Genomic DNA, 26,005 nt, shown 5'->3' on the forward strand with positions numbered 1-26,005 from the left:
TACTGCTGGCAGCGAGCTTACTCAGTACCGTCTAACAGCCATATAACAGTTCATACAGGACTTAAGGGGAGAATAAAACCACCATAATTGCTGCAACGCGAGCAGAACATACTCATTGAAAAGGAGAGAAGTTTGCAGCTTGAAATGAGGGAAAAGTGGTTTTGTGAAAAGAAATACACTTGGTAGGTGAAATAATTCAATCTTTATAGCAGTCGCTGCTTCCTCAGCTTTCCAAAGTTATCAAACACGGCGCTCTACTGACGCTAATTTGGGGGTTTGCTGATAAATTATACATTAGAAAATAATACTGGCTCTGTAATGATCATTCTTGTAAGAGTCTGAAAATGGAAGTAAGAGCAAAGTTTATAGTGGTCAGACGTACGGTGGGGTGTGATTGCAGCTACGGATTTTGAGTAGATGAAACAGAAAAGCGGAACCCCAAATTTCAGCATTTTACAGTCATAATCTCTTCAAGGAAGCTGAAGGAGCTGTGCTGAGAGAATTTTAAACTGTAGACAAAATACAATTAGCCAGATTCAGATAGATGTCCCTAACTTTAGGCGGGCGTAGCGCATCTCATATACGCTACGCCGCCGTAAGTTAGAGATGCAAGTACAGTATTCACAAAGAACTTGCGTCCTAAGTTACGGCGGCGTAGTGTAAATGGGCCAGCGTAAGTGCGCGTAATTCAAAGTAGGCTGTAGTGGGCGTGGTGTATGGTAATGAATCGTGACCCCACATAAATGACGCGCCTAACGAACGGCGCATGCGCCGTCCATGGACGTATCCCAGTGCGCATGCTCAAAATCACGTCGCAAATAGTCAATGCTTTCGACGTGAACGTAACTTACGCCCAGCCCCATTCTGACGCAAACGAGGTAAACAACGTGAAATTCGACGGCTGACCCGACGTCCATACTTAACATGGGCTGCGCCATCTTTTTGGTGGTTTATCTTTACGCCTGAAAAACGCCTTACGTAAACGGCGTAGCTTACTGCGACGGGCGTACGTACGTTTCTGAATAGGCGTATCTTGCTCATTTACATATTCTCGGCGTAAATCGACGTACACGCCCCTAGCGGCCAGCGTAAAGATGCAGCTAAGATACGACGGCGTAGGAGACTTACGCCGGTCGTATCTTAGCAACAGACAAGCGTATCTCAGTTAGAGCATACGCTTAAAGCGGTTGTAAACCTTAAATTTGCACTTTTACCTACAGGTAAGCCTATAACAAGGCTTACCTGTAGGTAAAAAGAATATCTCCTAAACCTGTACGGTTTAGGAGATATTCCCCTCGCAATGCGGGCGGCGCATGCGCAGGGGGGATCCACGGCGGAAGATCCGGCAGCCGCCGGACCTTGCCGATTTTTAAATCTCCCGCGCGCATGCGCGGGAGTGACGTCATCGCCGCTCCAGCCAATCACAGCGCTGGAGCGGCGCCGCTCCAGCCAATCACAGCGCTGGAGCGGCGATACCCGGAAGACACGCCGGAGCAAGATGACATCTCGCTCGGCGTGAACCAGGTAAGTGTTGTTCACCTCGTTTTTAGGTAAGTATTTCATAATCAGCTATTATGCGGTGCATACTAGCTGATTATGCATTTTGCCTTGCAGGTAAAAAAAAAAAAAAAATTATATATGCGGTTTACAACCGCTTTAATGATACAACGGAGCGGATTCGGACTTACGACGGTGTATCTACTGATACGACGTCGTAAATCTTTATTAATCTGCCTACATATCTTTATATGTTTACACTTGTTTAGTCCATGTACTCGGTGAAGGTTATTTATCCTGTTTTAGTGTTCTTTGTGTATTTTTATATGGAATCCTCATGGTGCCATGTATGCCAGCTGAAATTTTACATCAGGCTGTCAGAAGCAGTACCTACCTTATCTTCAGAAGTGAGAAGATAAAGAGAGTAAGGTTGGAGTACTACTGAACTTTAACTACTTAAAGCTTAGCGTTAACTACTTGTAAAGCTTTGCATTTTTTCACCTAAATGCATTCTATGCATTAAAGCGACAAAAAGGCTCCAAAAAATGTTAAGAAAAATGAAAACCTTTTTTTTTAATATACTTACCAGAAATGGCTGTTTCTAGGCAGATTGTCCTAATCTGCCACTTCCTATTTCGTGGTAGTCTTCTTTCTTCTCCTCCTTGCGTTGACTTCTGGGACATTTGGGTGCGCAGGCCAATTACAAAGTGCCGCACGACTTGCGCATGAGCAGTAGGAAACGGACAGTGAAGCCGCAAGGCTCCGCTGCCTGTTTCCCTTACTTCGAATGGCAGCGCCGGTGTTCTGCCGATGAGTTTCCCCCCACGGATTATGCCCCCCCCCCCCCCGTACTGCTTGCCTCCGAAAATACCCGAACATGGGGCGCCTGCGTGGACCTCGCTGTAAGTGGCCAGTCGCTCGCTCGGCATCCTGGCTTTTTTTAACATCCTCCATGTCCACAGGGATGGTAAGGAATGAGCCTGGATGTCAGAAGTGTGCGCAGGCGCCGTCTAGAGCTACATGTTCAGCAATTTTCTTTTGATGGTATTTGATCACCTCTGCGGTTTTTATTTTTGCGCCCCCCCCCCTCCTGAACCGTACCAGGCCGCATGCCCTCAACATGGGGGTGGGTGCTTTGGGGCCCCCTCCCCTTACATTAGATGTTAAGAGCCACCCCACCATCAGAAGTTGAGTCCCCTACTCTCCCTTACATCACAGTGCACCCCCCTTACCTTATGCTGCTGGGAAGAAGCTGGATGCATTGCTTGACAGCAGAAAGTAAGGGTCTGGAAGAGGACTGAAGCTCTCCTGCAGCTGCAGGAGAGGTGCAAGGGCCACATGAAATGGCCTGGAGGGCCGGATTCGACCGGCAGGCCTTGTGTTTGACACCTGTGCCATAGACACACTCCTAAACCTTGTGGACGGCCTTCCCAGAAGAGTTGAAGCTGTTATAGCTGCAAGGGGTGGGCCAACTCAATATTGAACCCTCTGGACCAAGACTGGGATGCCATTAAAGTTCAGGCAGGCGTCCCAATATATAAAAATAATAGTGCAGCGCAAACAATAAAAACAAACTAATAAAAAACATTAAATAAAGTGAAAACATACAATACTCAAATACTCAAATATATCAAATATATCAAAGTGAAAATTAAATAGAGTCCATAAAGTGCTCAAGTGCAAATATGATCCAAAAAAGGAAGATAAGGTGCAAAATCCAAAGTGTGATGTCCAAAGAACCTCCACCGAATAGTAGGAATGGCCTCTCACCTTAATACTTCGACCTACTCTACTCACTACGGCAGACTCAGGAACAAGGTAAGGCAATCAGGGCATATGAAAAAAGAAGAAAGGAGATCTGGTGCTCTCTGAAGCCAAACCGATAATTTTATTAAAAAGATTAAAATAAACTCACATGTAAAATCACTCTTCAGTGAGTGCAACATATAAGCATAGCACAGATCAAAGCGCCCAACAGGCGTCCCAATATATTTGGTAATATAGTGTACATATTTTTGCACACACTGTGGTGATTCACTTGAGACTTTGCAAGCAAACTAGAGATAGGAGCTACTGAGGAAGCACCTCCGGGCAAAAAAATGAAAAAGGATAGATTAGTAGAGAAAGTGAAGTGACCTCCTCACCTCGTCTAATCAGAGAATTCCTTGCATTTCTTGAAAAAAATACAAGGCGTTCTGTGAAGTGTGGCGGTGCCAAGCGACCACACCCCTTTGGTAGTATGCAGTGGGGAAGCCACATAGCACAGGACCCAGAGGACACACTGTAGTAGTGCTGAATACTAATGTCGGCTTCCGCAGCGGCCAAGTAGGAGAAATATAAGCCAGGCAGTGGGGTTCTGAATAAGCTGGCTAGCCCAGTACAAGAAGAAAAGAAAAGAAAAGAAAAGAGGAAGCAATCTATAGATACTGTTAAATAAATGCTCAATGTAGCTACAATGGATAATGGGAAAATGAAACTCAAATTATGACAAACCAAATCTGCAACACGGTGGCAAAATACCTTGGAATGCATTAGCAGCTCAATAAACTATTCTTCTTTGAGCAAACAAAGACGCCGACGCTTAAAAAAAAAAAAGTGGACGGGTAATTACAGCTTTATGCAACCAGCACATGTAGAAAAAGTTAAAACATAAAGCCTGTTTTCTACAAAATATCTACGGAAAACCAGTCCCGCTAATGAATTCACCTCTGTCTACAGTGATCCATTACTTAGTAATGTAAATAAACAGGTGTAACTTTGTGATCTCTCTATGTAAATGTTTCCTATTAGGGAAAAAGAACCTCGGCCGCATTTATCACAGCGCCGTTTTAGGGCTATGCTAATGGGCGCAAGAACATTTGAAACTTCCATCATGTGGCTTAATCACCAGCTGGAGATCAAAAGCCACCATGCGATTTTATATGCTATGGGCTGCTTCCAAAATACCCCGACATGGAATGAGATCAATGTCAAAATTGGTACATACAGCAAAGCGCTTGCAATAAAAAGCTTTTTATGTGTCTTGTTCAAAGCATTTAAGTGCCTTTTAGATCACTGATTGAACCGTACTCACTATAAAGTGGAACCTTATAATACCAAAATACATTTCCAAAACAGAATTCCATTAGAGGAGAAAGGGTTTTTTTGCTGCAACAGGGGAGATAATAATTCTTTCACCGTGTAATGGGATAAATGAAATGTTTGGTGATAAACAGAAAATGTTTGTATTGTTGGAGAGGAACACTCCATATAGTTTATGAGATTCTGTGTGTGTTTACAAATTATACACAGAATAATATGTGGACAAGAGCTCATTAGAAAGCGATAAGTCTATTGAAGACACTAAGATGACACACAATCAAGTGTGCACGGCTTTAAAATGTAGCCGATCTTGCTGTTCTGTACTTATTTATTTTCTCCTCAATCTGTATACTGTAATGACAGACTGTATTTATGGCTGGAGAATGCACTGAGATCGAGTTCCAGCCTTGGCTGAGGTATGCCTTTTATGAATTCCCATTATAAATACAATACTAAAGAGAAGATTTAGATAGCCAGGAACTTTTTGCAATAGTGTTGCTATAGAAAATGTGCAATTAAAACACTTTTAATTGCTCTTTGTATCAAAAATGGCCATGTGACATTCTCTATTATAACTCTATGAAAACGACAAGCCTTTCTGGGGAAACAAACTTACTTCTTGGGTTTCCCCAACTCTCTAGCAGCTGATTACACATGAATTGTTGAAGCTCTGCCTGTCAGAAGAGAATGGCATGGAGCTGTAATTGCAGCCTTTTGTGGGGATGCTGCAGGTATGTACAGCCTATTTTACCTGTGACAGTCTCCACAATGAAGGTGGAATGGGAGCTGCCACAACATATTTCACCAGTTGCCTACTGGGCACTTTCACCCCCTTCTTGCCCAGACCAATTTTCAGCTTTCAGCGCTGTAACACTTTGAATGACAATTGTGCAGCGCTGTACCCAGAGCTTTCTTTTGGTGGTATTTAATCACCAGTGGCCCAGATTCAAGAAGCAATTGCGCCTGTGTAACCATAGGTTACACAGCGCAATTGCTTACTTGCTCCGGCGTAGCGAATGCTCCTGATTCAGGAACATCGCTACGCCGACTGCAGCCTAAGATCTGCGCGGCATAAGGCTCTTATGCCTGCATATCTTAGGCTGCATTCTTGCGATGACCGCTAGGGGGCGTTCTCGTTGTGCTCAGTGTATAGTATGCAAATTGCATACTAACACCGATTCACAACGTTGCGCAAGCCCTGCGTACGCAAGTTACGTCGTTTCCATACGGCGTGTTTAGCGTAAGGCTGCTTCTTCTAATAGTAGGGGCAGCCAATGCTAAAGTATACCCGTCGTTCCCGCGTCGCGAAATTTGAATTTCACGTTGTTTGCGTAAGTGATTCGTGAATGGCGCTGGACGCCATTCACGTTCACTTGGAAGCAAATGACGTCCTTGCGACGTCATTTGCCGCAATGCACGTCTGGAAAGTTTCCCGACGGAGCATGCGCTCTACGCTCGGCGCGGGAGCGCGCCTAATTTAAATGATTCCCGCCCCCTACGGGATCATTTACATTAGGCGCCCTTACGCAGGGCAAGTTTACACAGCGCACACGCAATTTACGGAGCTACTGCTCCGTGAATCGCGGGTAGCGCAGGAAATTTGCGGGGGCGCAGGGCAAAAACGCTGCCCTGCGCCTCCATAAAAAAGGGGCAAATCTACCTGAATCCGGGCCATTGTGTTTTTTCTTTTTTTGCTAAGCAAAACAAAAAAAAAGACCAAAAATTTGGAAAATAAAAGTTTTTCTTAGTTTCTGTTATAAAATTTTGCAAACAGGTAATTTTTCTCCTTCACTGATATACACTGATGTACGCTGATGAGACTGCACTGATAGGCACTAATAGGCAGCACTGAAAGTCTGCACTGATTGGCAGCACTCATGAGCCGGCACTGATTGACAGCACTGATGGGGCTGCACTGATCATCAGAACACTGATGGGCAAGATGAATGCAGTATGTTATCAAAAGGAACATTTGCATTCATCAGCCAGGAAGCTGTGCATGGGACGTACTTGGACATTCCAACATGACAATGATCCAAAACACAAGGCCAAGCCGACCTGTCATTGGCTACAGCAGAATAAAGCGAAGGTTCTGGAGTGGCCATCTCAGTCTCCTGACCTTAAAGCGGAGTTGCGGCCACAATTTCACTTTTTAAATATAAATACCCCTGTAATACACAAGCTTAATGTATTCTAGTAAAGTTAGTCTGTAAACTAAGGTCCGTTTTGTTAGGTTGTTACAGCATTTAGACACTTTATAAAATAGAAATTGACTGGGACCATCTTAAGTGTGGGCATCATGAAGCCAGACTGTATGACTTCCTGGATTTCAGCCTTGCAGATCTCGCACATGCTCAGTGCTGCTCAAGCAGTGTCAGATCAGGTTTCAGCACCTGTGCTGTCCAAGTCACATGATTCTTTGAGACTGGGGAGTGCACAGACTCCTGGAAAGTTACACCCACTACATTCCCAGGAGTCTGTGCGGTGTAGGTTAGGAAGCATTAAGCACCTAGGTGCAGGAAGTGGGAAGATTAACTATTCTGCCTAGCAACAACACTTTGAAGGCATCTAAAAAAAAAAAAAAAATTTGTAAAGGACTAATGACATTTTTTTTAAAACTACTGATGTAATGTTATATTTATGGGTGGAACTCCACTTTAATATCATTGAGCCACTCTGGGGAGATCTCAAACGTGCCGTTCATGCAAGACAGCCCAAGAATTTACAGGAACTGGAGGCTTTTTGCATAGAAGAATGGGCAGCTTTACCATCTGAGAAGATAAAGAGCCTCATCCACAAATACCACAAAAGACTTCAAGCTGCCATTGATGTTAAAAGGGGACAATACACGGTATTAAAGCGGATGTGCCACTAAAACAATATATTAAAAGCTAGCAGCTACAAATACTGCAGCTGCTGACTTTTAATATAAGGACACTTACCTGTCCTGGAGTCCAGCGGTGATCGCAGCAGAGGATGAGCCGATCGCTCGTCACCCTGCTGCTCCCCCCTCCATCCACGGTGAGGGAACCAGGAAGTGAAGCGCTGCGGCTTCACTGCCCGGTTCCCTACGGCGCATGCGCGAGTCGCGCTGCGCCCGCCGATTGGCTCACACGCTGTGTGCTGGGAGCCGAGTGTTCCCAGCACACAACGGGCGACAGACGGGATGTGACGGAATGCCCGTCTTTCGCCCGTAGCGTGTGGCCGGAAGTGGGTGCAAATACCTGTCTTTAGACAGGTGTCTGCACCCCCCTCCCCCCTGAAAGGTGTCAAATGTGACACCGGAGGGGGGGAGGGTTCCGATCAGCGGGACTCCACTTTAGGGTGGAGGACCGCTTTAAGAACTGGGGTATGTAAACTTCTGTTCAGGGTCATTTGGGTAGTTCCTGTTGTGATTATGATTTAAAAAGAGTAAACACAGTTGATTGATAATAAATGACTTCAGCCAATCACCATGAGTGAAAGAAAAGTTGTTGTGTTATCATTCATATTCTCTGAAAAATGGCCAAGAAATCATAAATTCTGCTAGGGTATGTAAATTTCTGAGCACAACTTTAAATCTAAAGGGAACTAAACAACAAAAATTGTATAAGGTATATCCAGCTTTAGGGAGATTGTACAGATTATAACATGTGGCGAGTTTTACCCCCCTTTTACACTGGTGCGAATTGTCATGTGATTTGACAGTTCTAAATCGCATGAGAAGTCACACCCCATTGTCGGCAATGGAACTGTTCAAATCGCTGTGACTCTGACTTTATGCACTATTGTTTTCTCATTCAGGTGCAACTTGCATAGACATCTGTGCATGAAGTTACACAGATGTCAGGCAAGTCGCACCTGAAATCGCACTGACCTGCGGCTTTGAGATTGCACTAAGTAGCACAATTCAAAGTCGCATTCAGTGTGAACGGGGGGCTTAAATTGATAACCTGACACAGGTATGGATCTATCAAGCGGAATTACGTTCATCTCCTCTAGCTGGCGTCGACACCTTCGCTTGTTTTCTTTCGGGTTTGGGATCCTCAGTTATTCTGACTGGCCAGGCTGGAATGATGTGCATCTTCCTTCTACAGGGTAGTTAGTATATGTGTTAGAAGGGGGTGGGAGCAGTTTTAAGCTTTGTTAGTTCTAGCCTTGAATTTCCCCTTAAAGGGGTTGTAAAGGAAAACATTTTTTTCCATAATAAGCATCCTTTACCTGCAGACATTCCTCTTTTCACTTCCTCATTGTTCATTTTTGCTCAGAAGTTGCTCTATTTCTTCTCTGTTCTGTTCACTTCCTGCTTGTCTGATTGTTACTCACCACCGTGATGGGAGGCTTTACTGCGGTGGTCAGTGACGTGCTCGCCCCCTCCTGGGAACTACATCTGTGCGGCAGGACGCTCTCTACGTGTTAGACTTCAAGGAGGTGTGAATTACTGGGCGTGCCGCAATGCATACTGGGAAATGTAGTTCTTACATGAACGAGCGCCGCAAACCAGGAAGTGAATGAGAGAACAGAAACTAGAACGCCGGAGGTGATATAGATGAAGGAATTTAATAGGTATTTACTCGTTTTTTTAACAGAATCATTACACTATTCTGTCTGTCTACCTTGCAGACATTAATTTTAGGCAAAAATAGGATTTTTTGTACTCACCGTAAAATCCTTTTCTCTGAAGTCCATGGACGGACACAGCTCCTTAAATCTTGACAAGTGGGTTATGTTCCCTGTTTACAGGAGAGGACTAGGCAGAAACATGTTAAATAGTTAAATACATGTTACATTAACAGAGTTGAACAGCCCCGCCCAGGGGGCGGTCCCTCCAGACATAACCCTTCTCCCTGCAGCTTGCAGCCTCAGTTCGTAACAAGCAGTACAAACCTAAAAAGGAGGGGTGGGAGCTGTGTCCGTCCATGGACTTCAGAGAAAAGGATTTTACGGTGAGTACAAAAAATCCTATTTTCTCTTATCGTCCATGGACGGACACAGCTCCTTAAATCTTGACAAGTGGGACGTCCCCAAGCAGTGTCAAAAAACGAAGGGTGGGAAATATATCAGTAAAAACAATTTTAACTTCACCCCAAAACAAGCAGAGCTCCTCAACGGAGGAGGTGCAACTTTAAACAGCCGCCGGCAAAAACTAGCGGCTGAAAAAAACATCATAAGATGCACTCACAGCAACCATGTAAATTCTGGAAAAAGCGTGAACGGACGAGCAAATCGCCGCCTCGCACACCTGTGAGACCGACGCATGATGTCGAAAAAAAAAAAAAAAACCCAGGAAGCACCAATTGCCCTGGTCGAAAGTGCCGTGACCGGAAAGGGGGGCCCGCCCTTAGGAGCATAGGCCTGTATGACGGCCTGCCCGATCCACCGAGAAATGGTGGTCGACGAGACTGCCAGGCCCTTTTGTGGACCAGACACCGACACAAAAGAGAGTCAGAAGCTCCGAAATGGAGCCGTAGTAGGCTGGTATACCCACAAAGCGCGTACCACGCCTAAAGTATGAAAGGCCGAAACCTCCTTCGGAAGAAGGGAAGGTCGCGGGCGCACCATCACCTAATCCTTATGGGGGATCAAGCATGGCGGCTTGCAAGACAAGACCGCCAACTCAGAAACCCCTCTAACAGAGGTAAAGGTCACTAAAGGGGCCACCTTCTGAGATAGTGTCAAGAGAAAATCTCTCTGATGTTTCCAAAAGGAAGGTTCCTGAAGAACCGAGAGCACCAGAGTCAAAACTCATGGGGGAAGAGATGGGCCAAGAGGGGAAAGTATATGACAAACCCCTTGCACACAAAAAAAGGGGACCCACCAGGGAACGGGCCGCAAAAAGGCCACTAAAAGAACACAGCCAAGGCTGAAATCTGCCCCCAAACGGTGCTTTAAGCAATTTTTAGATCCAATCCAAGCTTTAAAAACAGCAGGACCCTGGACACCGAGAGTACGCCCGTGGACGTCACTCCATCCCTTCGCACCAAGAGAGGTGCGACGGTAGATCCTCCGGAAGAAGACTACGGTGCCCTGTTGAGATGACCGAGTCAGACAGACCCTGGTCACCTAAAGTCTGGCTTCCAATAACCATGTTAAGCAAGTCAGTGACTGTACAACAGGAGGAAGTATGGGACCTTGAGACAGGAACCTCCTGCCCTGGCAATCGCCAGGGTGCCTCCGCTACCAGGCGCCCGATATCAGCGTACCAAGGACGCCGAGATTAATCTGGAGCGATAAGAATCATCGGGATCTCCTCAGCATCCACTCTGTGGTGCGGCCGAGGAAGCAACTACCATGGAGGAATGGCAAAAAATCACTGATACAGACAACACAGGGCCACCAGCGCGACTGACGCGTCTGTACAAGATCACTAGACCTGGCCACTAACTGACACCCTTGCGGCGGAGACAAGCTGCCAGGAGATCCATGCCATGTGAGGCTCACCTCCTGCAAGGGAGCCGAAACACCCCAAGCACAAAGACCAGTCGCCCTGGTCCAGCATCTGGCGACTCCAGTAGTCCGCCTGCCGGCATACCTGATGGTAGACTGAAGCCACGGCCGTGGCATTGTCCGGCTGAAACCAGATCGGTCGACCACAAGGAGACGCATAGCCTGATCGCCTAAAATAGTAGGACAATGAACAGTAGACAGCACCTGGTATTCCCAGGCGGTCTCCCACCAGGCACTAGCCAGGCCCTGGGTAGCTACCGAGACCAGACACATTCAAGGAGGTGTGGTCATAGGTCCACGCAAGTCCAGCGACTCAGGGCCGACTGGACCCCCCAGTTTTGTGAACCTCCAGGTTCACAACCCGTGAGCTGGCATCCGTCGTAAACACCGACCACTGGAAGGAAGGAACAACTTCCCGGACCGAATAGTCGGGAATCTCTGTCACCAACTCAGAGAGACTCTGACTAGGTGGCGCACAGGAATCTAATGATTTCAGAGACAAGAGATTTTTACCACCTGGACAGTAGTTCCACTGGAAAACCAGGGTGTGGAACTGGGCATACAGTACCACCTTGAAGGAGGCTACCCACAGACCCCGTAAAATAAAATAAAATAAAATTTCTCCTCAGGGCGCTGGGCCCAAAGGGAGCCATACGTCCTTCTCCTTTGCTAGGCAGAACGAAACTGAGGCTGCAAGCTGCAGGGAGAAGGGTTATGTCTGGAGGGACCGCCCCCTGGGCGGGGCTGTTCAACTCTGTTAATGTAACATGTATTTAACTATTTAACATGTTTCTGCCTAGTCCTCTCCTGTAAACAGGGAACATAACCCACTTGTCAAGATTTAAGGAGCTGTGTCCGTCCATGGACGATAAGAGAAACATTTTTTTCCTTTACAACTCCTTTAAGACTGCATTCACCATTGAAGTAAATGAAGGCTGTAGAAAACTTGCAACTATGTGGAACTCATTGGAGGATGACTCTGTAAAGGATACTTCTATTAATTATGTGTGAAGGTCCTAATGGGTAATATTCTAATCAGACCTTTGATCACCCCAGGCTCGATTACACACATTGGCCCAGATTCAAGAAGCACTTGCGCCCGCGCAACCATAGGTTACGCAGCGCAAGTGCTTACTTGCTCCGGTGTAACGAGTGCTCCTGATTCAGGAACCTCGTTACACCGACTGCAGGCTAAAATCTGCGCGGCATAAGGCTCTTATGCCTCGCAGATTTTAGGCTGCATTCTTGCGGGGGCCGCTCCCATTGTGTATCAGCGTGTAGTATGCAAATTGCATACTACCACTGATTCACAAGCTTGCGCGGGCCCCGCGCAAGCCAGGTACGGAGTTTCCGTACGGCTACTTTTAGCGCAAGGCTGCCCCTTCTAATAGTAGGGGCAGCCAATGCTAAAGTATAGCCGGCCTTCCCGCGCCGTGAAATTTGAATTTCACGGCGTTTGCGTAAGTGAAACGTGAATGGCGCTGGACGCCATTCACGTTCACTTAGAAGCAAATGACGTCCTTGCGACGTCATTTGCCGCAATGCACGTCGGGAAAGTTACCCGACGGAGCATGCGCTGTACGCTCGGCCCGGGAGCGCGCCTAATTTAAATGATTCCCGCCCCCGGCAGGATCATTTAACTTGCGCGCGCATACGCCGGGCAAATTTGCCGGCGCGCCCTCGCAATTCACGGAGCTACTGCTCTGTGAATCGAGGGCAGCGCAAAATATTTGCGGGGGCGCAGGGCAAAATCGTTGCCCTGCTCCCCCGCAAATATCGCGCAATTCTACTTGAATCTGGGCCATTGTAATCAAATTTACAATGTAAATTTGGAATTGGGCTTACCCTAACTGTCCGGAAACGTGGGCTCCCAATGTAAAATAAAATCCACACTACGTGGCAAAGACTTCTTCTGGCACTGCTGCCCTAATGAAGTTACATAAAAAAAATTGCTTTTAATTAGCATCATGCTTATGTGAAATGTACAACACAGCAGGTGTTCAAACATGTAGAGCAGACCTGCTAAAAGCCCACCACTTGCATCAACCACAAATGCTTCCCCAGACACTGGTTAAAGAACACGGCTCTACACATTTCTAACTATTTAAAACCTAACCGTGACCTATTTTCAATGTCACTGAAATAAAGACCATGATATTTTTCATCCATCATTGCCAACTTTGGTTTCTTCACCTAGGACACGTGTCAAACACAAAGATCCGCGGGCTGAATCTGCTTCTGCAGGTGCGGCACCTCCCCTTGCCTCAGCAGTCAGAAGCAGAGGAGGACAGAATGCCTCAGCCAGATCCTGCATTTCTCTGCGCAGCTGTGGAGAGGCTTGTCTCTGCTAATTCCAGTCTCAGCAGAGAGGAGAACATAACTCCTACAGATCCTGTGAGTCCCTCATCTTTGCCTCCCCTGGTATCAGTATTCGGCAGACTCTGGCAGCTGACTCCAGCCCTCCTCCAGACCCTGCACTTTCCAGCTTCTCCCAGCAGCAGCAAAAAGTAAGAGCGGCGCACTGTGATGAAGGGAGGGTGGGGGACTCTTGACTTCTGATGGTGGGGCGGCTCTTAAAGGGGTTGTAAAGGTTTGTTTTTTATTTTCCAAATAGTTTAAGTTAGTGCATTGTTGGTTCACTTATCTTTCCCGTCGATTTCCCTTCTTTATTTATTTTTTGTTTTGTTTTCTTTGTCTGACTTTCTCACTTCCTGTTCCTCCTCAGTAAGCTGTTCTGGCTGACTAAACACCGCTCGGATGATGGTGTAACAAAGGAACAGGTAGATAGCCGACACGCGTTTCGCACTGAGCTAGTGCTTAATCATGGCGCCATGATTAAGCACTAGCTCAGTGCAAAACGCGTCGGCTATCTACCTGTTCCTTTGTTGCACCTTGTGAAGTGATGTACTTGCTGTGTTTTTTTTAATAAAAGACAACCGTTTGGTCATTGGAGTGCGGCTATCCATCCTCTTTCTTCGTATCTTATGCATGGTCAGTGCATCGCCAGCACCCACGGTATCCTGAGTCAGTCCATCTCTACATAGTGACCCACCTGGAGCGGTGATCCCTTCTCTTCTCTATTGGTTTTGGATCCTGCACGAACACTAAGTAGATGGGTGTCCTGGGAACTAAGGACTCCCCTGAGGGGGCATCTTGTCTGGGAGCTGTGGCAGCGTGAGGTGAAAAAGGGCCCAAACGAGGACACGCGAGGGCAGGGGAGACATGTCCACAAAGTGATGGCTCCAGCACAACCTGATGGCTAGAGGGCATCTGGGAGGCTTCTATAAAAAAAAGTAAAAATGTATAGTGATAAGGTTGACATTTCTGTACTTGAATAAAAACAGAGGGTGCATCTCAAAGGTCAGCTGCATATGTTACCTGATAGTAGGGCATGGGAAGCCAAGATGTGCACTGGTAGGTGCTGGCCAAGAGATGAAAGAGAGCCAACAATGTGGACAGGCCGCCGCAAATTAAACCAACGGTGGTCCGGTGCTGGGGGAGGAGAAGGCACAATGACACCGTCATTCGGCATCAGGCAACACCTCCCATTCGCCGGCGGGTGTAAAGACGCTGTTGGAGACGTAGTTCAACGTCACACGCACGGTGCATCAGGCGTGACGTCGATGCACAGCAGGAAGGATCCACCCACTCCAATAGGGGAGAGGGGAGGTCCCATGGTGCGCATCGCAGCTCCCCTGCATATCACCATGCAGACTATTGCTCCTCTTCCTCTGCATTAAAGCGGAGTTCCGGCCACAATTTCACTTTTTATATATAAATACCGCTGTAATACACAAGCTTAATGTATTCTAGTAAAGTTAGTCTGTAAACTAAGGTCCGTTTTGTTAGGTTGTTACAGCATTTAGACACTTTATAAAATAGAAATTGACTGGGGCCATCTTAAGTGTGGGCATCATGAAGCCAGACTGTATGACTTCCTGGATTTCAGCCTTGCAGATCTCGCACAGGCTCAGTGCTGCACAAGCAATGTAATAGTTTTCAGATGAGGTTTCAGCACCTGTACTGTCCAAGTCACATGATTCTTTGAGACTGGGGAGTGCACAGACTCCTGGAAAGTTACACCCACTACATTCCCAGGAGTCTGTGCGGTGAAGCTTAAGCACCTAGATGCAGGAAGAGGGAAGATTAACTATTCTGCCTAGCAACAACACTTTGAAGGCATCTAAAAAATATTTTTTTTTCTTTAAGGACTAATGACATTTTTTTAAAACTACTGATGTAATGTTATATTTATGGGTGGAACTCCACTTTAACTCCTGCAGACTGTTGCTTCCAGAACCTCTCTCCTCCAGCACAAGCTTCTACTGCACAACTACTATATCACTGTAAAACTATTAGATCCCGCCCCATCACCTTCAATGTGAAAAAAGGGAATAACTCTGAATAATCCCAACTTGCTGGCTGTATTTGCTGCGTGATTACTAGGTCAGAGACCTGCAGTACCTCTCCCCGAAGGCCTAGTGATTTAACAGCTTGTACTGATTGGTGGACTACTGATCCCAGCTAGCCCGACTTGCAAATCCTACGCCCTCAGGCCGCATCGATTTAGCACAATTCCCCACAGTCTATCCTCTGTTCCAGGACGCCTCATCAATGACGGTGTAAAGATGAGGACTTCATCCATGACCGTGTAAGGGTGAAGTTCTCTCCCAGACTTCCTGGCATACCTCCACACCCAGCACTCAACTGTGGTACACTCACGACCTTCTCCTGCCCCCGAGTCCATGATGGAGAACTTTATCTGGACATACGTTCCGACAGCCTCTCTCCAGTCCCTCTGCTCCAGGAACTCCTCATCAATGACCGTGTAAGGATGAGGACTTCATCCATGACCGTGTAATGATGAGGACTTCATCCATGACCGTGTAAGGATGAGGACTTCATCTATGACCGTGTAAGGATGAGGACTTCATCCATGACCGTGTAAGGATGAGGACTTCATCCATGACCATGTAAGGATGAGGACTTCATCCATGACCGTGTAAGGATGAAGCTCCCTCACAGCTCTCCCGGGCTCCTCCGCTCACAACCCCAGATGGGGGCCACGGTCTAGTACTCCATTCTCCACTTCTCCCGGGCCGACAACTCCACCCCAGTGGCATGTGACCCCAGTTTAAATGGGAGGCCTTCCCCCTGCCAATATTAAGTGGGGATTGGTCAGGACTCCTCACATGAGCTGCCTGCCACTCCGGTCCCAGCCCCTCTTCCAGAAAAATCTCCCTGGAAGCAGGGGAGGCGCCCCAGAACGTGAGCACAGGTGGTCACACCCACTGCTACACTAACCACTCCCCGCTCCCAGATCAAAACAAGCAGGCCTAGCCTGAAGCATAGGCCTGCCTAAATTTACCTGCGCTGACAGTCTCCCTAGAAAAATCCTATTCTAGCACCTACCTACGTTAGAGGGTGCTACACCTTTATGACACATTACTACATAGAGCCTACTTCTCTATCTTCTGTGAACTTTGGTTTAAAAATCCTGTCGGTTGACAGACCAAATTAAATTTCTTTTGATCAGCATACCCACCTGTGTGGTCTGGCTAGTTATTTCCCACAAAAAAAAAAAATGAGAAGAGGAAGATCGCGCATGCTCGGAAATAAAAGAATACATTACAATACAACACTTCTGAAGTGTTCTGTCACATGAGAATTTCCATACCTTGAGTTACCTCTTCATTTTCCATATAAGACTAGCATGCAAAAAAAAAATGGTGGATTGTCCGATTTTCTCATGGAGTGTATGAGGCTTTAGGCTCCATTCACACCTTGGCGAAAAAACGCCAGACGCCCGATACGCTGGAGGGGCGAATTCCCATTGCTGTCTATGAGATGGTTCACATCTCATAGACGCCGTACGCCTGCCGCCTGAAAACAAGTCCCGGACCCCTTTTTTCAGGCGGCATTGGCGTTCGGCCATAGACAGCAATGGGAAAGATTTGTTAAAAAAAAAAGTTACACGAAACGCGGCAAAATACGCTGCGTACACGGCGTTACTTGTCGCCGAGTTGTGAATGCAGCCTTACACTCCATTCACACCTCCGCGACAAAACGCCCGACGCCGGACGCTTGTGCCGCTGGAGGGGAGAATTCCCATTGCTGTCTATGAGATGGTTCACATCTCATAGACGCCGTACGCCTGCCGCCTGAAAAAAAGTCCTGGACCCTTTTTTTCAGGCAGCATTGGCGTTCGCCCATACAAAGCAATGGGAAGGCTTTGTTAAAAAAAAAAAAAAAAGTTACACACTCGCGGCAAAATACGCCGCGTACGCGGCCTATCTTGTCGCTTAGGTGTGAATGCAGCCTAAGGCTGCATTCACACCTGAGCGTTTTGTCCCCTGAAGCGCGACGCTCAAATTTGCTAGAGGGGAAAAAATACATTATTCCCTATGGAGATGGTTCACATCTGCACGCCAATACGCCTGACGCTCAAACAAGTTCCGGACCCTTTTTTGTTGCGCGTATCGGGTGCGGTTTGGGCGTATTTGAGCGTTTCCATTTCCCATAGAAAGTAATGGAAACGCTCGATTCAAGCGACTAGCGCGACAACGAGCGTTTGCTACGGGCGTTTCGGCGCTTTAAAGCGGTGGTTCACCCTAATAAAACATTTTTTTTATAGCATTAAATTAGGCATAGTAGCGCGAGCTACAGTATGCCGGTATTGATTTTTTTAGCCCGGTACTCACTGTGCAATCGTATATAGAAGATTCCGACTCCCCGCTGGGAATGGGCGTTCCTATCAAGAGGGAGGATGATTGACGGCCGGCTATGGCATGTCACGCTTCTCCGGAAATAGCCGAAATAGGACTTGGCGCTTCACGGCGCCTGCGCATAGTCTGTGCGCAGGCACCGTAAAGAGCCAAGACCTGTTCCGGCTATCTTCGGGGAGCGTGACGTGCCATAGCCGGCCGTCAATCATCCTCCCTCTTGATAGGAACGCCCATTCCCCGCGGGGAGTCGGAATCTTCTATATACGATTGCACAGTGAGTACCGGGCTAAAAAAATCAATACAGGCATACTGTAGCTTGCGCTACTATGCCTAATTTAATGCTAAAATGTTGTTAGTGTGGGTGAACCACCGCTTTAATCAATAGAACTTTTCACCCAGGCAGAAGATTAAAAAAATCTACCAACATAGCAACAAGTGATGAAAAGATGATAATTTTTCCTATTGGCTAAAATAAAAAACGTCAAAGCACAAAAACGTCGGACGACGCTGTATGCAAACGCGCAAATAAGCATGAATACGCGTGAAAAAAACGACAGGTGTGAATGCAGCCTTAGGGAACAGTAAACCTGAGGCGTGTCCGGACCCAGCCTGACAGAAAGTCTCCATTACAGAGCTGTGTTTTTAGGGAGTGTCCCCCCCTGTGGTAATAATAATAATGTCACTCTCAGTACTCTTTATATATAAACAACCTCTTCTCTGTCTCTCTCTCTTCTTACCTAATGACTAATATTCTCCTCAGACATCAACCACATCCCCCCCCTCAGCGCTGGGTGTGCCTCTTCTTCTTCTGTCTCTCCTCCTCAGTGACACACAGAGGCGGGAAAACTCTCCTCACACTCTGCTGCGCGTCACGTGACGTCCAGCGACGTCCGCACGCATGTGCAGGAGCTGCGTCACGGGAGCGCGCGTTGTGTCAGAATCTGCGCTGCGGTCTGAATTGAGTTTTCCCGCGTCTTGGCCGGGAACGAGGAAAAAAGAGGAGAGCCCGCTGTGTGAGGTACGGGGAGACCGGATGGAGGAGCACGGGGCTGCGGGGGAGGGGGAGTGCTTGGAGCAGACTGACAGTAGTGCCCTGATGTGACCGGCAACATCCAGACACCGGTGCTGGACAGGGGGGGAGGGCGGCGGTTGTCAGCATCTTTGTATGGTTTATCATGGAGGAACCGCTTATAATAAGATGTGAGTCTCGGAGAACTCCCACTGATTATATATCTAAGGCTCATATCCCATGATGGAGGGCAGTACATATACGGAGCTCAGTGACATCACTTCAGCCCCGGAAAATGTACCCCCCCCCCCCTCTTAATGACGCAGCCATTTTTTTTGCGATGCGTCACTTTTTTTTTTTTTGACAGTGAAAGTTTTTTTTTTTATTTGAAGACAAAAACACACAAACCAATGACAGTACAAAAGACAAAACGGTGGCAGTTTCACAAGCATACAGCAAAAATCAATACAGCAATGATGGGATATCAGCCTGGCGACACAGAGCGGGAACAAAACCATAAAGAAACCGTCGCCATTCAGGGGGGGGGGGCACTCCAGAGAGGTACCATACAAGTGTCCTCCACGCAACGTCACCCCCACTCCCAATCGGGGGGGGTAGAGCAAGAGGGGGGACAGAACTATGTAAGGCGGGAGCGATACGTCACTTTAAAGCGGGGGTTCACCCGCACATGACACCTTTTCCCCCCTTAGATTCCTGCTCGTTTTGTCTAGGGGAATCGGCTAGATGTTTTAAAATATGATCCGTACTTACCCGTTTACGAGATGCATCTTCTCCGCCGCTTCCGGGTATGGGCTGCGGGAATGGGCGTTCCTATTTTGATTGACAGTCTTCCGAGAGGCTTCCGACGGTCGCATCCATCGCGTCACGATTTTCCAAAAGAAGCCGAACGTCGGTGCGCAGGCGCAGTATAGAGCCGCACCGACGTTCGGCTTCTTTCGGCTACGAGTGACGCGATGGATGCGACCGTCGGAAGCCTCTCGGAAGACTGTCAATCAAGAAGGAACGCCCGCTCCCGAAGACCCATACCCGGAAGCGACGGAGAAGATGCATCTCGAAAACGGGTAAGTACGGATCATATTTTAATACAAATAGCCGATTCCCCTAGACACAACGAGCATGAAGCTAAGGGGAAAAGAGAAAAAAAAAAACATCATTGGGTGAACTCCCGCTTTAACTGACAATTGTGCGATCGTGCGACGCTGTACCCAAATAAAATTGATGCCCCCCCCCCTGCAATTGGCTTTCTTTTGGTGGTATTTGATCACCTCTACGGTTGTGTTTTTATTTGTTTTTTCGCTATAAACAAACTAGGGTTGTCCCGATACCACTTTTTTTAGGACCGAGTACAAGTACCGATACTTTTTTTTTAAATGTGTCCCCAAATGCAGCCATGTCCCCCCCCCACATAAATGCAGCCATGTCCCCCCCCCCATAAATGCAGCCATGTCCCCCCCCCACATAAATGCAGCCATGTCCCCCCCCCACATAAATGCAGCCATGTCCCCCCCCACATATATGCAGCCATGTCCCCCCCCCACATATATGCAGCCATGTCCCCCCCCCACATATATGCAGCCATGTCCCCCCCCCACATATATGCAGCCATGTCCCCCCCCCCCCACATATATGCAGCCATGTCCCCCCCCCCCACATATATGCAGCCATGTCCCCCCCCCCCCCCACATATATGCAGCCATGTCCCCCCCCCCCCCACATATATGCAGCCATGTCCCCCCCCTCATATAAATGCAGCCATGTCCCCCCCCCCCTCATATAAATGCAGCCATTTCCCCCCCTCATATAAATGCAGCCATTTCCCCCCCTCATATAAATGCAGCCATTTCCCCCCCTCATATAAATGCAGCCATGTCCCCCCCCCCACATATATGCAGCCATGTCCCCCCCCACATATATGCAGCCATGTCCCCCCCCCACATATATGCAGCCATGTCCCCCCCCCCATATAAATGCAGCCATGTCCCCCCCCCCCCATATAAATGCAGCCATGTCCCCCCCCCCATATAAATGCAGCCATGTCCCCCCCCACATATATGCAGCCATGTCCCCCCCCCCACATATATGCAGCCATATCCCCCCCCCCCCCCCACATAAATGCAGCCATGTCCCCAAACATATGCAGCCATGTCCCCCATACCTAATGATGATGCCGCCGCCGCGTTAATCACCGTGCGGCGAACATTACAGGCAGCTTTCGTTTGCAATGCCTCATGGGACTTGTAGTTTCACAACAGCTGGAGGGCTGCCAGTTTGAGACCCCTGCTTTAGTGTGTTTCTAACTCTGTGGGCGATGGGCTGCCTGGGACAACACACAGATCCGTCTTCCTGCAAAGCAGAAAGACAGGATCTCTGTCCAAGGTACACAGCCAACACAGAAGTTCCCCGCTGCTCGCTCTGGAGCGCCCAAAGGGGCGGACGTCACTTGGATATTCAGATCCGCGCTGTAGCCGTCATTCGGATATAGCGCGGGTCTCAGGAGGTTAACCACTTGCCGACCGCGCACCGTCATTATACGTCCACAAGGTGGCTCTGCTGGGCGAGAGCACGTAATATGACATCCTCTCTCCCAGCCGCCACTAAGGGGCGCGCGCCCCCCGCTCGCTCCCGTGCGTGTGCCCGGCGGGCGCGATCGCCGCCGGGCACACGCGATCGCTCGTTACAGAGCGGGGACCGGGAGCTGTGTGTGTAAACACACAGCTCCCGGTCCTGTCAGCAGGGGAAATGCTGATCTTCTGTTCATACAATGTATGAACCGAGGATCAGTGTTTCCCTAGTGAGTCCCCCCCCCCCCCACAGTAAGAACACACCCAGGCATACTTAACCCCTTCCCCGCCCCCTAGTGTTAACCCCTTCACTGCCAGTGGCATTTTTATAGTAATCCAATGCATTTTTATAGCACTGATCGCTATACAAATGCCAATGGTCCCAAAAATGTGTCAAAAGTGTCCGAAGTGTCCGCCATAATGTCGCAATACCGAAAAAAAAATCGCTGATCGCCGCCATTACTAGTAAAAAAAAATATAATAAAAATGACATAAAAATACCCCCTATTTTGTGAACGCTATAACTTTTGCGCAAACCAATCAATAAACGCTTATTGCGATTTTTTTTTTTACGAAAAATATGTAGAAGAAAACGCATCGGCCTAAACTGAGGAAAAAAAATGTTTTTTTATATATTTTTGGGGGATATTTATTATAGCAAAATGTAAAAAATATTCATTTTTTTTCAAAATTGGCTCTCTATTTTTGTTTATAGCGCAAAAACTAAAAACCGCAGAGGTGATCAAATACCACCAAAAGTAAACTCTATTTGTGGGAAAAAAAGGACGCCAATTTTATTTGGGAGCCACGTCGCACGACCGCGCAATTGTCTGTTAAAGCGACGCAGTCCCGAATCGCAAAAAGTACTCTGGTCTTTGGGCAGCAATATGGTCCGGGGGGTAAGTGGTTAAGATGCTCCTGAACATCTGAAGGTGATACGACCACCGTCGGGTGTCAATATTGCAGACCACCCTCAGTGTGTCATTGTCCCATCGATCTAACATCACTCCAATGTAATTTTCTGTGTAATGATTGCTATACTGTATGTAGTCAGTGCAGGTATTCTCAAACCTTTGTGTGTGATAATGACATTGTGTACTGTTATGCTATTTGTGTAAGAATAGTGTTGCCTGTGTGTTCGGAGTGTTTACACACCTCTATTCTGAAATAAAACAAAAATATGTTTGCAGTGTGTTGCATGTCCTTTGACTTTCGGATGCTTTTCTCCGGGCTGTGCTTTTTATATAAATAACACCGGAATACATTCACAGCTGTGTGGGGGATGGAAAAATGCAACATTGTGTTAAAGCAGTGGTTCTTAACCTGGGTTCGATCGAACCCCAGGGGTTTGGTGAGTGAGTCTCGGGGGTTCGGCGGAGGTCACACAGGGCCGCCGGTACAAGGCAGGAGCGGACGGGTGCCCTGGGCGATACCATTTCGTATAGGAGGGGGCGCAGGTGAAGCTCTGCCGCTGCCTCCAGCGGCACTGTACAAATTATGTGCCGAGTGCACTTTTGCATTCGGGACCGTCACCTCCCGGCTCCCTTTCTTGTCTGCTGCAGCCTGTTTACTCCCCCTATGAAGGAGTCTCTTGGTCCCTTCCAGCGGCGTGACGTCACTCCACTCACGGTCGGAAGGGGGGGGGGGGGGGGGGCTCGTAGCGCTGCGCAGAGAGCTGTGTGTCGGCGCTGTGACGAGCTAGAGAGGCAAGGACTAGTCTTGAGGAGCCTGCCTGACTAGTGGAATTTGAACCTAGCAGACAGTGTGCTAAAAAAGACTACTGAACTTGCTTAAAAGTAAGTAGAACCTGTTAAGAGCATATACTTAAATGGCTGGATTGGGGGGGGAGGGGAGGAGGCTGACTGAGGTGACCAGCACTTTATTAATATAAAATGGCAGATAAAAAAAATGTGTTTGTGTTATTTTAAATGAGCCTTCTCTGACTAGCAAACAAAATATATATATATATATATATATATATATATATATATATATATATCTCAATCTCAGCCTCACTAGGCCATCGCATGCAGCCACTGTGCCCATCACACGCAAAATCCTATTTTATTTTTCCAATTAAGAAGGATTCGTTGAAAGCGCATATGAAACTGGTGGGGTTCAGTACCTCCAACAAGGTTAAGAACCACTGTGTTAAAGGGTAAGAAAATACTTATATAATTACCTTTTCTTTCTTTCTAGACCTAGAAAAATGCCTCCAAAGAAAGGATCAGGCTCAGGATCAGGCTCAGGCGCCAGAAAAGCTCCAGTTAAGCGGAAATTGGCAGAGGTGTTCCCACCTGGGGAGGTACTCACCGATATAGCCAGAAAGCAGTGGAAATTAGGACCACCAATTGGACAGGGTGGTTTTGGACGCCTTTATCTTGGTAATTTTTTATCTTTTTTTTAAATAGTCCAGTTTTAGATGTTTCTAAAGCTAGAGCTGGACACTTATGTCAAAGCTTAATGTGGATGTAAACCCACTCTCAAAACTCCTGCCATAGTGCTCATCTATAAGGATATAGATGCCTCCTGCATGTATCCTTACCTGTCAAATGTTTCCCCTCTGTCTGTTATAAGAACTAAAAAAACTTCAGATTCTGTGGGTGGATCTAGCGCCCAGAAGCGATTCAGTTCGCATGCGCCGCGCTTTATAAGTTTTTCATTCATTCATTCGTCTCCAGGCTACTGCATGAGATATGTAAATAACCTGTCACTCACAGCAAAGGGGCGGAACGGACTAAGGTTTTTCTCTGTAAGGCTGGGTTCACACTACTACACTACTTTCATCCTACTTTGCTCTGTGTTCAATGTTTCCCTATGAGAGCGTCTTGTAGCGTCCTACACAAGTCGGTCCGACTTTGAAAATGCTCCCTGTACTACTTTTGGTCCTACATTGATCCTACTTCAGGCCCATTGAATATCATTGAAGTCGGACCAAAGTAGTATCCTGTTCATGAAAGTAGGATGGATGTAGGACCAATGTAGGATAAATGTAGGACCAATGTAGCAGAGCAAAGTAGGATGAAAGTAGTGTAGTAGTGTGAACCCAGCCTGAATCCGTTTTATTTCACTGAACAATAAAAGAGGATTGCTCAGAGCTGGATTAAAGCGGTTGTAAACCGCATAAACTTTTTTTTTTGTTCCCCCAAACCTGCAATGCAAAAGGCATAATAGGCTAGTATGCACCGCATACTAGCCTATTATGAAATACTTACCTCGGAACGAGGTGTGTACCACTTACCTGGTCCACGCCGAGCAGGATGTCATCTTGCTCCGGCGTGTCTTCCGGGTATCGCCGCTCCAGCGCTGTGATTGGCTGGAGCGGCGATGACGTCACTCCCGCGCGAGATTTAAAAGCGGCAGGGTCCGGCGGATGCCGGTCCTTCAGCCGTGGATTCCCCCCTGCGCATGCGCCGCCCGCATTGCGGGGGGAATATCTCCTAAACCGTGCAGGTTTAGGAGATATTCTCCTTACCTACAGGTAAGCCTTATTATAGGCTTACCTGTAGGTAAAAGTCCAAATAGTGGGTTTACAACCACTTTAACTCTGTGTGGCAAGACTGGGCACAGATGATAGGAAATCTTATACTGTACATTGTGACATCAAAAGTGAATAAATAAATTTGAGTTTTCATCCACTTTAATTGGACAAGCAAGTTAGAAGCTGATTGGCTACCATGCACAGCTGCACCAGATTTTGCACTCTCCAGGTTTAGTAAATCAACCCCATTGTTTTAACCTTCCCCCTATGCTATCTTATTTTTTTAATCAATAGTGAAAAGGTTCCCATTTATCTTGCTTGTGTTTAAATTTCTTAACATCTAAGGAATTAAAAAAAAAAAAAAATCTAACTTCTGACCAGAATTCTTCGGCTGCAAAAAAAGATTACCGAGTCATGAAGGTGTTAAAATGAGAAAGATTAGGACATAGTCAGATCTGGTCTTTTACAGCTACTACATCTTCACAAATTCAGTGATTTCCAATTTGAACACACAGGGTCTCTTGTGGCCTATATTTGTGGCATTGGGGACCTGTAACCCTTCTACTGTTTCTGTCATATGGATCACTACGCAAAGCTACAGCTTTTTTTTTTTCTTTTTTGTAAGACGTAAGATTCATGGAGCATCACTGCAGAAGTTGCTTACACAGCTAGCCTGAGAAGTTACGAGACTTCAAGCACAACTTTAGTAAGATGGGGGGGGGGGGGGGGGGGGGGAACGCTTTGTGTCTAGTAGGCTAGTTGTCTGTTTCAGCAGCAAGTAACCAAACGTGTGAAGATCTTTTTATCAGATTTTAAAAGTTTTCAAAAATAAAGGGCTGATGCTGGACCCTTTCAGTTTAAAGTGGAGTTCCACCCATAAATATAACATTACATCAGTAGTTTTAAAAAAAATTCATTAGTCCTTTATCGAATTTTTTTTTTTTTTTTTTAGATGCCTTCAAAGTGTTGTTGCTAGGCAGAATAGTTAATCTTCCCACTTCCTGCACCTAGGTGCTTAATGCTTCCTAACCTACACCGCACAGACTCCTGGGAATGTAGTGGGTGTAACTTTCCAGGATTCTGTGCACTCCCAGTCTGAAAGAATCATGTGACTTGGACAGCAAGGTGCTGAAACCTGATCTGACACTGCTTGTGCAGCACTGAGCATGTGCGGAGATCTGCAAGGCTGAAATCCAGGAAGTCA

The 26,005-nt window shown here is 47.1% G+C and overlaps 1 protein-coding gene across 1 annotated transcript in view; it reads left to right on the forward strand.

The window, feature by feature from the left end:
* Positions 1-23,742, forward strand: part of LOC120920856 — a 68,808-nt gene extending 45,066 nt beyond the window's left edge. The window contains exons 2-3 of the mRNA XM_040333207.1: positions 13,202-13,511; positions 23,520-23,742. Coding sequence (XP_040189141.1) covers positions 13,202-13,511; positions 23,520-23,727 — 518 coding nt within the window. The 3' untranslated portion in view covers positions 23,728-23,742. The remainder of the gene's footprint in view (positions 1-13,201; positions 13,512-23,519) is intronic.
* The last annotated feature ends 2,263 nt before the right edge of the window (positions 23,743-26,005 follow it).

Source organism: Rana temporaria, chromosome 13 (assembly GCF_905171775.1).
Source record: "Rana temporaria chromosome 13, aRanTem1.1, whole genome shotgun sequence".
NCBI lineage: Eukaryota > Metazoa > Chordata > Amphibia > Anura > Ranidae > Rana > Rana temporaria.